General features: G+C 40.8%; 1 protein-coding gene across 2 annotated transcripts in view; it reads left to right on the plus strand.

The window, feature by feature from the left end:
* F8 (coagulation factor VIII) overlaps positions 1-14,398 on the plus strand; it is a 172,475-nt gene that overhangs the window by 125,736 nt on the left and 32,341 nt on the right. For both annotated transcript variants that reach the window (XM_056128857.1, XM_056128859.1), the window contains one exon: positions 3,048-3,203. In XM_056128857.1, the coding sequence (XP_055984832.1) occupies positions 3,048-3,203 (156 nt within the window). The remainder of the gene's footprint in view (positions 1-3,047; positions 3,204-14,398) is intronic.

Raw genomic sequence — 14,398 nt, forward strand, 5'->3', positions numbered from 1 at the left:
GTCATACTCAATTCCTAGCTGGAAACATAGGTATAAATATTGAATCTTGGATTTCCCAGTTGCTCTAATGTTTGAATTATGATGTGGAAGAGGAACGAGAAGACAAAGCAAAGATAGACAGTTTGCTTTTACTAACTCTATTATATAATTGATGTAGACAAGGCAAGCTGGTGAAAATAGTAGCTGGTAGAGAGTGTAATATTCGATAGTCAAAAAGCCCTCTCAGGAGCTGGAGATATAGTATAAGGCTTAAGGTATTTGCCTTGCACAAGGTTTGACCCCAGTTCAAGCCCTGGCACCACATATGGTCCCCAAGCACCTCTAGGAGTGATCCCTGAATATAAAGGCAGGTGTAAGTCCTGAGAACAACTGGGTGTGGCCCTAAGACAAAGACAGAGTAGGATAAGTCCTCTCATATGCTACATGAAGAAATACCACAAATCACTTCATCAAAAATCATGACTTTTTAGTGTCTAGTATTTTCAGTTGTTTATACCAGGACGGCAAGATGGGGAAAAATGAAATGTCTTTTATTGTAAATGCTATTTAATCTGGGAAAACAGTCAAGTGGCTTTGGAAGTCCTTTGTCACCATGTTTATTGAACAAACCAGTAAATTGTACACAAATCGAAATGCTTTCTTTCTCTCCTGCACTTACTTGATGCCACAAATAAGCCAAACAAATATGTGACGTAGAGTTTATTTCCCCTGCTTAAAGATAAGTCCTATGAGGGCAGTGCTTTTTATTTTTTGTTAACTTACTACTCAATTTCCAGTATCTAGGATAGTGCTTAGCACATAAATACTAAAATATATTGTTTGAGTGAATGAATGTACAATTTGAACTTATAGTCAATTGAAGGAGATAGCCACTAAGTGTAAGGATCAAGGCCAGTCTAGTGTGAATGTAGCAGGCATGTGGAAGAAGTTAATTTTGCCGTCCTTTATAGGACAGTAACTGATGCAATGTTTTGGTAATGCTCAAGGTCCATGCCCTCTTTGTTAAGAAAGGTCATTCCATACCCCCTTGGGAGGGAAAGGGTGTCTGTCTCTTCTGGCTTTTTCCCCTGTGACGGCATGGTGGCCTCCGCCTCAGAGCTTATTGGACAGCCAGGTATGAGCCAGAGGTGACTGGGCAACTGCGGCCTCATGGCATGGGGGGCGGAACCAGCATATCCTTCTTGCCCCACGGAGACCACGAGTTGCCCCCCATGAGCGGCTCTCTGGCATGGCCATGGCCCCAGAGGCACACAAACTAATCTCAGAAATATGCTGCCTTTGGCAGAAATCCCTCCAGACTTAATTAGTAAAATATCAGAAATCCAAAATCGTGTGGCCGCAATAGCGGCCACATGACATCTTATAGTCTTCATAACCAGAAATAGAAAACAAATTATTTCATGATGCTTTTTCAGCAGGTTTGATTGTTGGGGGAAAACTCCAAATAATAATTGTGCATCTTTTGTCAAAATAATGAATGTAATCAAAGTATATAGAGATAGAGATTTAAGTGGAAATAATCTGCCTCACAGGCATGGGGAGGGGTGGGATGGAGGGTATATTGGGGTTCTTGGTGTTAGAAAACATGCACTGGTGAAGGGATGGGTGTTTGATCATTGTGTGACTGAGACTTAAATCTGAAAGTTTTGTAACGGTTCTCACGGTGATTCAATACATAAATTAAAGAAAAGAAGTGGCCATTCCTCACCCAATTATTCAATAAATTACAGGTAAGTGATATCATCTTGTGCTTGTCTTCTTCACGCTTACTTAATGCAACATAATATCTTCCACTTCCAATTAGGTTGCAGCAAATAGCATAATTTCATCATTCCTTATAGCTGCATAGTATTCCAGTATGTGTATATATAAATACCTTACCACTCTGCATCATTCACCCATTCATTTCAAAAAATAAAAATTTGCTGTACACCTGTGTTATGTTAGGTGCAGGTACTATAAAGAGTATACAAACTAACATTTGGGACCACATATGGTCCCCAAGTCCCTGCCAGGTGTGATCCCTGACCTTAGATCCAGAAATAGGTCCTGAGTACTGCCAAGCATACTTCCAAAACAAACCAGGTAAAAGGTAAAGGCCCTCCCGTTGATCGTCAATTTGCTCAAGCGGGCCCAGTAACGTCTCCATTGGAGACTTTGTTGTTACTGTGTCTGGCATATCGAATACTCTCGGTAGCTTGCCGGGCTCTCCGAACCAAAAACTAACATTTATGAAGTATCAGCATGTGCCAGACTGTACTCAGCCTTTTACGTGTATGATTGCCTCTGTCACCCTTACAGTAAGCCTTTGTGAGATGTATCATTTTATCTTCACTCTGAAGATAAAGACATTAAGGCACAGAGATGGTATGTGACTCACATGGGTTCACTGCCTTAAGAATCTTGGTCTACTAAGAAAGGCAGAGATGTGAAGAGGCCTTTATAAAATGGTACAGTCATTCACTGTAATGAAGTTATATACCAAGTAAGGCAGAAACATAGAAAACCCTGAACTAAATGTAGCATTTGTGATGGGGACTGGTCTGGGAAGAGGCAAGGAGAGAGGATGAGGTGTGAACAAATCATTAGGTTAAGTGGGGTCCTTGAATACCGGTAAAGGGATGTGACTAGGGAAGATGGGGGCCCAATGATTCAGAAGTGATCTGCTTTGCCCAGAAATTTGCCCAGAAATTGGCTGAGAACTTCATTATTACCCTTCCCTCTCATCCTCCTATCACCCCTCAACCTCATCCATGTCAGCATTTCAATAGCAGGGACTGCTCTATCTGCACATCGAAGGTAATACTGGACACATCTGCACTGGTGTAGATTCTTGCCAAGCTAGTGCTGCACAAATTTCAAACATGTTGTGGGCCAGGGAAGTGACTCAAATGACTGGACTGCGTGTTTTGTAAGTGGAAGGCCTGGATTCCACTCCCAGTACTGCATATTCCCCTTAAGAACTGTGCAGAGTAGCCTCTGAGAACCATTGCACTGGCATGGTCCTCAGCACCCCCATAATAGTAATAAAATGTTTTCATTGGTAGGTGGACCTCTTGGCACCAATGATTATTCACAGCATCATGACTCAAGGTGCCCGTCAGAAGTTCTCCAGTCTCTACGTCTCACAATTTATCGTCATGTATAGTCTGGATGGGAATAAGTGGCAGAGTTATCGAGGAAATTCTACTGGAACCTTAATGGTATGTAATCAGTCCTTTAAAGAGAATCGGTGAATACTGTAAAGAGATTTTGGCGGGTTTCATATATGGGACAAACACCCCTGCCTCCTGTAAGCTTAATTCAAAAAATATATTTTTAATTTTAGGATAATAAGAATGATTACAGGGATATAAGGAAAAAGTAGTAGCATAGGGTGGGGCAGAGATATAGTACTACAAGTAGGGCGTTTGGCTTGTACTGGCCAGCCCTGATTCAAGCTCCTACATCCTATATCGTCCCCTGAGCCCCACCAAGATACCAAGAATTAACCCTGAGCACCAAGGGGTGTGACCCCCAAAACAAAAAAATCAATTATCTCAGAGATAAAATTAACATCAAATATCTCAGAGATAAAAGAAATGACGCCTCACCCCACCAAAAATAATCTTGGGCCATAGTGACAGTATAGCATGTTAGGTGTTTGCTTTGCATGCCAACCCAGGTTCTATCCCTGGCACCACATATGGTCTCCAAGCCCTGCCAGAAGCCCTGAGCGCAGAGCCCAGAATAAGCCCTTAACAGTGATGGGTATGGCCCCCAAAGAAAACAAAACAAAAAGAAATGAAGAGATGTTCAACTGATGAAAGTATGTGACTGGCTGGGTAAAGACTAGGATTTATCTTGTGAACATTCTAGTTTGAGGTAATAGCAGAAAAATAAGGCTGAATGTCCAGCCAGCAGTAGATGAACTTTCTGAGCTTAGGGGCGAACTGTAAATGGAAGCAAAGATTTATGTTGTCCAGAAAAAGGGTCTCGTGAAAGCATGAACAATGATGGATTCTCTGGAAGTAGACCCAGGATACTTAAGCAAACTGACTCATGACAGCAGTAGCATCTACTCTTTCATCATTGCTCACACTCCTGATGAATTGATCCGCCATTCCAGTCAAGTCTTCTCATGCTTTTCACACCTTTTCCATTTCCCTTTCACCATGTTCCTCATAGTCCAGGAATGCACAACCTTACTGTTACTGTCCTTTCAGGACACCTGCTTTAGTCTCTTAAACAAAAGCTGCACATCATTGGGGATAATCATCTTATCAGACCCCTGCCTAAGACCATTGTCTCCCTCTTTTCTTCAGAATAAGGTTTAAATTCACTTTAAGTCAAGAGGTTCTGAATAAGAATATATGAAAAGGAATATTTACTTATCATATTTCAAGACAATGCCAACTCCCTTGTTCTTTGAATATTGACCCAGGGAACTACAAACACTTTTACATACCATAGAGCATCACGTTTGTCCATTTATATTGATGACACGATGCTAACAGGATCTGGTAAATGAGAAATAGAGATCACCCAAAATAATTTTGTGATTAACGTGCATACACACTGAAGCATATGCAGATTTAATATAGAAATAAATATTATACTTGTGTGCGTATAATATGTCTTTTTGTGGCTTAATGTGAATGAATTACATATTTCACTTTTTTTTAAAAAAAAGACTCCTACTCCTAATTTATTTGGAATGACTGAAGAATTTTTTTAGAATTCTTCACAGCAATGACTGTAATTCTTTTTTCATCTAGGATCGTTTTATTTTATTTTTTTATTTTTTAATTTTTTAGATTTTATTGGATCACTGTGAGATAGTTACAAGCTTTCATGTTTGGGTTACAACCACATAATGATCAAACATCCTCCCCTCTACCAGTGCACATTCCACACCACCAATATCCCCGGTATAGCCCCCCTTTCCCATCCTCCCTCTGCCTTCATGGCAGACATGATTCTCCATAATCTCTCTCTACTTTTGTGCATTATGGTTTGCAATACAGACCCTGAGAGGTTATCATGTTTGGTCCTTTATCTACTTTCAGCACACATCTCCCATCACCACTGGTTCCTCAAGCCATCACTTTCTTAGTGATCCCTTCTCTATTTCAGCTGCCTTCTCCACTTTGTTCATGAGGCAGGCTTCCAGCTATGGAGAAATCTATCTATCCCATGTCTCTACTGTCCGTAGGTATTACTGAAGAATTTTTATCAACTGCTTTTTCAGCACCTCCGATCTGATCAAATTCCTTCTTTCCTATTGTCAAATTCAGTAGAGTGACAACAAAAGTAGAGGTTTATTTGACTGGTTATTTTTGTTTGCGAGGCCCCTGACAGTTCTAGGAAACTGCAACTAGCACACTGATGACACTTGAAAGACCATGAGGGCCTAGAAATCAAAGTTGGGGCTCCACATGCAGAGTATGCTTTTCAGTCTTTGGGATATCTCCTTGGTTCCCCAAAGTAGAAGTTTAATGATTCTAGGAAAATAGGGATGGACGAGGGATAGATATTGCTTTGCTTATTTCCATAATGGATACTTCTATCATCTCTGATTTCACATTTTCTTAAATTTTTAATTTTTTTTTTGCTTTTTGGGTCACACCCAGCAATGCCCAGGGGTTACTCCTGGCTCTGCACTCAGGAATTACTCCTGGCGGTGCTTGGGGAACCATATGAGATGCTGGGGATCGAACCCAGGTCGACCGTGTGCAAGGCAAACACCCTACCCACTGTGCTATTGCTCCGGCCCCTGATTTCACATTTTCATGTACTATCACTAATTAAATTTTGGAAAGATATTCCCCAAAGTGGCTCTCTCAGGATAGTATATGCCTGAGAAAATTACCCTCATCATAGTTTAATAATTATCTAAGACTTTGATTAATCCAATTTGCTAACACTTTATTTAACATTTTCTAGGGCCAGAGATGTAGCTCAGTGGTAGAGTGCATGCTTTGTTTATAGGAGATCCTGATTTCTATTCCCAGAACTAACAATAATAAATGTATATATTCATCAAGTAAATCATTTCATCTTTTCAGGCAGCTCTATTTGTCAAATTTTGGTATGAGAGCCATACAAAACTTGAAAATAGGGGCTAGAGGGATAGTTCGGTAGGCACGGCACTTAACTTGCATGTGACTGACTCCAGTTTGATCCCTGATGCCACATAAGGTTCTCCAAGCACTGCCAGAAGTGATATCCAAGCACAAAGCTAGGCGTAAGCCCTGAGAACCACTACATATGGGGGAAAACCCTTGAAAATAGAGTGGAAAAGCTTTTTTTTTAACATAAAACAGTTTGTCTAGAACAGTTTACTCTAGTAACCATATGATTAATGGATGTTGGAAATGTCAGAACTTTGTGTTTTATAGAGAATTAGATACTTGGCTATCTTTTATGATCCTTCTATGGCAGGTATTCTCATTTTGTGTTACTACAGTTAACGCCTGAAAATGTGTTTTATTTGCTGGTGATGGAGGTGTTTAGGCCATACCAATAGTGCTTAAGTATTGCTACCAGCTTCTGTGCTCCGGGTTTCTCCTGGTGGTACTCAGGGGACCATATGTGGTGCCATGGATAAAACTAGAGTTATTCACATGCAAGGCAAATGACCCCCAAATATGTATTTTATGTCTTTATAGCCCCAACATGTGTATTTTAGACTCCTACCTCCTTTCCTACACCACCAGTTTTGAAACACATATATCTCTTTTCCATTCTTTAACAGTGTTGGCAAGTGTTTGTGTAGTATTTTTATAAGCGTGGAATTTTAGTTTCACTGTCACTTGAGGGCTAACTAAACAAGAGACATGTCGACAGCTTTACCAACAACAAGCAGAAAATTGGGAGATGGTGGACTCAAGTTCTAGCAAACATCTTGTCTGCATGGAGATAAGAAAGACAGTTTATAAAGAAACTAGAAAACCATGTTTAAAACATTTTTTACAGACTTACTGAGGCTTACAATACTGTGAATAATGGTTTCATGCATACATTATTCCCACACCATACCTATAACCAGAGTGATCACTTCGAAGCCTCCACCAAGATCCCAAAGGTCGCTCCATTCCAATCCCTCACTCCCACAAATTAATTCAGTTCTCTAGGCCAACTCTGTTTCTGATGCCTTTGGCCCTTTGTTGTTCTCTTACTGTGTATCTTTAAATCTTAAGAATGAAGTGGAGCATTCTGTATCTATCCCTTTTCTTCTGACATCACCCAGCATAATACTCTCAATTCCATCTATGTTGTGGAAAATTGAATCATTTTGTCCTTTAGTACAGCTGCATAGCATTGCATTGTGTATATATACCACGACTTTTTTTTTTGCTTTTTGGGTCACACCTGGTGATGCACAGGGGTTATTCCTGGCTCTGCACTCAAGAGTTACTCCTGGCGGTGCTCAGGGGACCATATGGGATGCTGGGAATCGAACCCAGATCGGCCGCGAGCAAGGCAAATGCCCTACCCGATGTGCTATCTCTCCAGCCCCATACCACAACTTCTTGATCCATTCATCCATAGTTGGGAGAAAAACACACTTTTAGAATGGGTTGCACACAACTGACCCTGGAATGATCGATAAATTCCTTTGTGGACTAGTTCTGTGAAACACGCTACCTTATTTGCATTCTTAAACACAGGTTTGTGAATAAGGGTTAAGGTTTTGGGGAAAGGGCAACATGAGAACAATTGTCCTTGTCTAGAAGATCTTGTTGGATTTTTAATTTTTGAATTCATCTCTTCTTTTCCTTTTGATAAGTTGCACTTTTTCAAAGAATTATCTTAAAATCAAACAGTTCAAAGGCCAAAGAGAGGAAACATGTTTTGCATAAATTTGATCCCCAGCACTACCTGAGAACTGCCAGGTATGATCCCAAGCAGAAAGTCAGAAATAGCCTCTATGAGCACTGTTGGGTGTATGGGCCAAAAACAAAGTTTTTGAAGCAGTTATTTTTTTTTCATTAATTTCATTAATGAAAAAATGGGGCTGGAGTGATAGCACAGTGGGTAGGGCGTCTGCCTTGCACGCAGCCCACATGGCCGACCCGAGTTCGATTCCTCCGGCCCTCTCGGAGAGCCTGGCAAGCTACCGAGAGTATTCGATATGCCAGACACAGTAACAACAAAGTCTCCAATGGAGACATTACTGGGCCCGCTCGAGCAAATCGACGATCAATGGGAGGGCCTTTACTTTACTTACTTTACTTTACATTAATGTTCAAAAATATTTTAAGTTTCTTTTGGGGGAGCATACTTTTCATTCCCCCAAATCTACAGTTGAATGACTAGTTCATTTGTTTGCACTCTTTATTGCTCAATGGTAAGGATAAATGTACAGTTCTTATCTAATGTACAGTTCTTATCTAATCCTTGATAAAAAATTTGATGGGATGTGTGAGCTGAAGCTGCTGATAGGACATTTTTTAAAATACTTGAAATTTTATTCAAACATGGTGATTTACAATGTCATTCATTATACAGTAATTTCTGGTATTCAATATTCCAACACCAATCCCACCACCACTGTGACTTTTCCTCCATCAATGTTCCCAGTTACCCACTCATGCCCATAGCTGCCCCCTTAGCAGGCAAAAGGTAAAGGTAAAGGTAAAGGCCCTCCCGTTGATCGTCGATTTGCTCAAGCGGGCCCAGTAACGTCTCCACTGGAGACTTTGTTGTTACTGTGTCTGGCATATCGAATACTCTCGGTAGCTTGCCGGGCTCTCCGAGAGGGGCGGAGGAATCGAACTCGGGTCGGCCATGTTGGCCGCTTGTAAGGCGAACGCCCTACCCGCTGTGCTATCGCTCCAGCAAAACAATTTTTATTGCTTTTTATAAAAATATCTCACAATAGTGTTACTAAAGTCATTGTCCAAGGATTTACTGAACTGTTATGTGCTAGCTGAGCCTTCTGTGCTATCATTTTCATTCATTGAGCTTAGTGAGTTTTTACACAACTTTCTTATCTGTTAAGTGTCCACAACTCTGAGTTCAGTCACCAACTGAACACACAGAGACAGGACAGATTTTTCAAGGTTTTATTCACACACCAAAACACACTCATACAAGGGACTCAGCACTGAGGGCATTCATACAATGGATTCAGAACTGAGGGTTCACGAGCCTAAGAGACTTGGAATCTTGTGCGTCAATATAGCAGGCATCATGTATTTTTTAGGCTACAAAACGGAATACATCTTGTCCTTTCAATAGCAGTTACATTTCCAGATGTACATCAGCAAAATCGAGCAGTTAAAGCATTCTGATTTAGCCAACATCTGTAGTCATGCGTCAGTGGCCTTGAGTCTGGCCTGCTCTTCCTCCTCTCTTAATCCATGGGTGGTCAGGAGGGACTTCTATTTCCAGATGGAGTGACACTTGCCTCTTAAATCTGATTTTTTCTGCTCCTACTGGTCTGTCAGTATGGCAAAATTTGAAAATGTAGTGTGGCTACATATGGAACTGGGATGACTCAGCAGCACAGCATGACAGCTTCACTCTTCATATGCCTGCAGAAGTGGGTGTGGGTAAGCCACTCCTCTGGCCTATTTTTGCAACCTTAAATAAGTTAAAGACATTCTTTTCAGGGGATGGGTTTGAGCCATACCTGACCATGGTCAGGATCACTCCTAGCAGTGTTTTGGGGGACAGAATGTGGTACTGGAAATCAAACTGGATTGTCCACATGCAAGGCAAGCACCTTGCCTGCTGTACTACATTTCTCACACACAAGGTCAAAGCCAATCTTAACTCAGTCCATCAAAGGCAGGTTGTCAACCAAATCCAGGGCAATGTGCCCAGTCCCTTAACTCAGAGCTTTCCTTCTTGGTTTTAAGTTAAAAAGTAGATATGGACTGGAGACTGGAGCAATAGCATAGCGGGTAGGAAGTTTGCCTTGCACGCAGCCAACACAGGTTCGACTCCCAGTATCCCCTGAGCCCCCGAGCACTGCCAGGAGTGATTCCTGAGTGCAGAGCCAGGAGTAACCCCTGAGCATCACCGGGTCTGACCCAAAAAGCAAAAAAAAGTAGATATAGACTAATTACATCATTTAAAATAGTCTTATCTTTAGCAGCCAGAGAGCTAGTACAGGTGTTAAGGCACCCACCTTATCTTGCATATAGTTGACCCTAGTTCAATCTCTGGTATTGCATTCTCCTCCAGCACAAGTCAGTAGTAACATGAGCACTGCTGGTGTGGCTTAAATATTACAAACAAATCACCACCATTAACAAAACTATAAAGGGGTTGGGGATATAGCTCAGTGGAGAATACTGCCCTGCATGTGGAGTCTCTGGGTTCAATCCTCAGCTCTGCAAAAACACCGTACCACTTTCCACAAAACTGAAAACCAGTGAAAATAACAAAGTATTAAAAACAGCTAATTGATGTTGATACGTACATCTGAATCAGAGATTTGGAGATAGTTTTTGAAAAGCATACTGCTTTGGGAAAACAAGAACTGTCATGCATGCCCGTGATTACACACCTTTAAAGAACTACAGTGACCTTATATATTTGAGTCACATAAGAGTTGTAGTCTAGCCCAGAGATCAAATGCTTGTTCACTGTATCACTGTCATCCTGTTGTTCATCGATTGCCTCGAGCAGGCACCAGCAACGTCTCCTTCGTCCTAGCCCTGAGATTTTAGAAAGTGCCACATTCGAGGCTCTTTCAGGGTCAGGAGAATGATATCCATCATTGTTACTGGTTTTTGGCATATTGAATATGCCACGGGGAGTTTGCCAGACTCTGCCGTGCGGGCAGGATACTTTCGGTAGCCTGCCAGGTTCTCCAGAATAAGAAATAGATAATAAGCTGTCACATGGCCTTGACAAATGCTTGTTACTTGGAGAAATGCAAATATTAATATTCAATATATTGTAGATGATAATACTTTTTTGTTGTTGTTTTGTTTTATTAGTGAAACACCATGAGGTACAGTTGTAGACCCACAAGTTGTTATGCTTGGGTATCAGTTATACAATGATCGAGTACCCATCCCACCACCAGTGTCCATTCTCCACCCCCGCAAATCCCAGTATCCCTCCCTGCCTCTGTGGCAGGGCACTCCCTTTTGTTCTATCTCTCCTTTTGGGTGCTGTGGTCTGCAGAAGAGACATTTGGTGGCAATCATGTTCGGTCCATAGACAACTTTCAGCAGGCATCTCCCATACTGGGCAGATCTTCCCAGCACCCTTTATTTGGTGCTCCCTTCTCTATCTGAGCTGCCTTTACCCATAGAGTGTGCGGCTGGCGTCTAAGCCATGGAGTGAACAACCTGGTATTTATCACAGCTATTCTCGGGTGTTAGTCTCTTATTTTGTTACTTTATGTTACCCAGATGAATGCAATCTTTCTATGTCTGTCCCTCTCTTTCTTACTCATTTCGCTTAGCATAATATTTTCCATGTAGTACCACTTGTATGTAAATTTCATGACTTCATTTTTTCTAACTGCTACATAGTACTCCATTGTGTAGATGTACCAAAGTTTCTTTAACCAGTCATCTGTTCTCAGGCACTCAGGTTTTTTCCATATTCTAGCTATTGTAAACAGTGCTGCAATGAACACACAAGTGCAGATGTCACTTCAACTATACTTTTTAGCTTCTCCGGGGTATATTCCCAGGAGTGAGTGGTATTGCTGGGTCAAATGGGAGCTCAATTTCTAATTTTTTGAGAATCGTCCATACTGTTTTCCAAAAGGGCTGAACCAGTCGGCATTCCCACCAGCAGTGAAGGAGGGTCCCTTTCTCGCCACATCCACGCCAACACAGGTTGATTTTGTTCTTTTGAATGTGGGCCAGTCTCTGTGGTGTGAAATGATATATCCTTTCCCATTCTGTAGACTGTCTTTGTATTTTGGTCACTGTTTCTTTTAAGGTGCAGAAGCTTCTTAGTTTAAGATAGTCCCATTTGTCTATCTCTGTTTTCACTTGCTTGGCCAGTGGCGTGACATCTTTGAAGATACCATTAGCTTCAATGTCATGGAGGGTTTTTCCAACTTTGTCTTCAATGTGCCTTATGGATTCTGGTCTGATGTTGAGGTCTTTGATCCATTTTGATGTTACTTTTGTACATGGTGTTAGGCAGAGATCTAACCCCAGTTTTTGGCATGTAGTCGTCCAGTTTTGCCAGCACTATTTGTTAAAAAGTCTTGCCTTACTCCACTTCGCATTTCTTGCCCCTTTATCAAAGATTAGATGATCATATGTTTGAGGGGAGATGTCAGTATATTCAACCCTTTTCCATAGGTCTGCAGCTCTGTCTTTGTTCCAGTACCATGCTGTTTTAATTATTACTGCTTTGTAGTAGAGTTTGAGGTTTGGGAGGTTAATTCCTCCCATTTTCTTTTTCCCAAGAACTGCTTTAGCTATTCAAGGGGGCTTATTGTTCCATATAAATTTCAGGAGTGTTTGCTCCATTTCTTTGAAGAATGTCATGGGTATCCTAATAGGGATCGCATTGAATTTGTACAGTGCTTTGGGAAGTATTGCCATTTTGACAATGTTAATTCTCCTGATCCATGAACAGGGGATATTTTTCCATTTCCTCGCATCCTCTTTTATTTCAAGAAGGAGCGTTTTGTAGTTTTCTTTGTACAGGTCCTTTACTTCCTTAGTTAAACTAATTCCTAGGTAGTTGATTTTCTGGCATACAATTGTGAATGGGATTGTTTTCTTCATGTCATTTTCTTCTCTCTCACTATTTGCATATAGGAAAGCCATGGACTTTTGGGTATTGATTTTATAGGCTGCAACTTTACTATACAAGTCTATTGTTTCTAGGAGTTTCTTGGTAGAGGTTTTAGGGTTCTCTAAGTATAGTATCATATCATCTGCGAATAGTGAGAGCTTGATTTCTTCCTTTCCTATTTGGATGCCCTTAATCTCTTTTTTTTTCTTGCCTAATCGCTATTGCTAATATTTCCAGTATGATGTTAAACAGTAGTGGAGACAGTGGGCATCCTTGTCTCGTCCCTGATCTTAGGGGGAAGGCTCTCAGTTTTTCCCCATTGAGGATGATGCTTGCTGTAGGCTTGTGGTAGATGGCTTTAACTATATTGAGGAAACTCCCCTCTATCCCCATTTTGGCGAGGGATTTCATCATAAATGGGTGCTGGATCTTGTCAAATGCTTTCTCTGCATCTATTGATATGATCATATGATATTTATCTTTCTCTTGTGGATATGATGGGTTATGTTGATTGATTTTCAAATGTTAAACCATCCTTGCATCCCCAGGATGAATCCCACTTGGTCATGGTGTATGATCTTTTTGATGAGTTGTTGAATTCTGTTTGCTAGTATTTTGTTCAGAATCTTCGCATCCGTGTTCATCAGGGATATTGGCCTGTAGTTTTCTTTTTTGTGGTGTCTTTGTTTCCTTTTGTATTAGAGAGATATGGGCTTCATAGAAACTGTTTGGGAGAGTTTCTGTTTTTTCAATTTCCTGGAAAAGCTTGAGAAGGAGTGGCAGTAGGTCCTCTTTAAATGTTTGGAAAAATTTGCTAGTGAATCCATCTGGACCTGGGCTTTTCTTTTTCGGAAAACTTTTGATTACAGTTTCAATTTCCTTGATGTTAATAGGTCTATTCAGGTATTCCATATCTTCTTGACTCAGCTTTGGGAGATTATAGGAATCCAGGAATTTATCCATTTCTTCTAGATTCTCTTGTTTCGTGGCATACACACTTTCAAAGTAGTCTCTGATGATCTTTTGGCAAAATGGATCCAGAAACTGAAACCAACATTCTGCTGTCTACAAGAAACTCATCTGAACAATCAGAGCAAACACAGACTCAAAGTTAAAGGATGGAAAACAGTCCTGCAAGTAAACAGCTCCCTCAAAAAAGCTTGGGTGGTCATACTAGTATCTGACAACATTAATTTCAGGCTGAAAAAGATTAGAAGGTACAGTGAAGGCCATTTTCTCTTCATCAAAGGATACGTACAACAGGAAGAACTTACACTCTTAAATGTATATGCACCTAATGAAGGAACAGCTAGATACTTACAACAACTGCTAACAGATTTTAAGAAGGACATTGCTAGCAACACAATGGTAGTTGGAGACTTCAACATTGCCTTATCACCTCTGGATAGATCAACAAGTACAAAACTCAGCAAGGAAACATTGGCTTTGAATGAAGAAATAGAAGAGAAAGTACTTATAGACCTATACAGGGCTTTACACCCCAAAAGGAAGAATACACATTCTTCTCCAGTGCGCATGGAACATTTTCCAAAATAGACCATGTACTAGGCCACAAAACATACCTCAATAGAATCAGGAAGATAGAAATGGTATCAACAATCTTTTCAGACCACGATGCACTGAGGATAGAAGTGAATCACACACAGACACGGAGAACCAAATCAAA

Source organism: Sorex fumeus, unplaced genomic scaffold, assembly GCF_029834395.1.
Source record: "Sorex fumeus unplaced genomic scaffold, SorFum_2.1 ptg000070l, whole genome shotgun sequence".
NCBI classification, from domain to species: Eukaryota; Metazoa; Chordata; class Mammalia; order Eulipotyphla; family Soricidae; genus Sorex; species Sorex fumeus.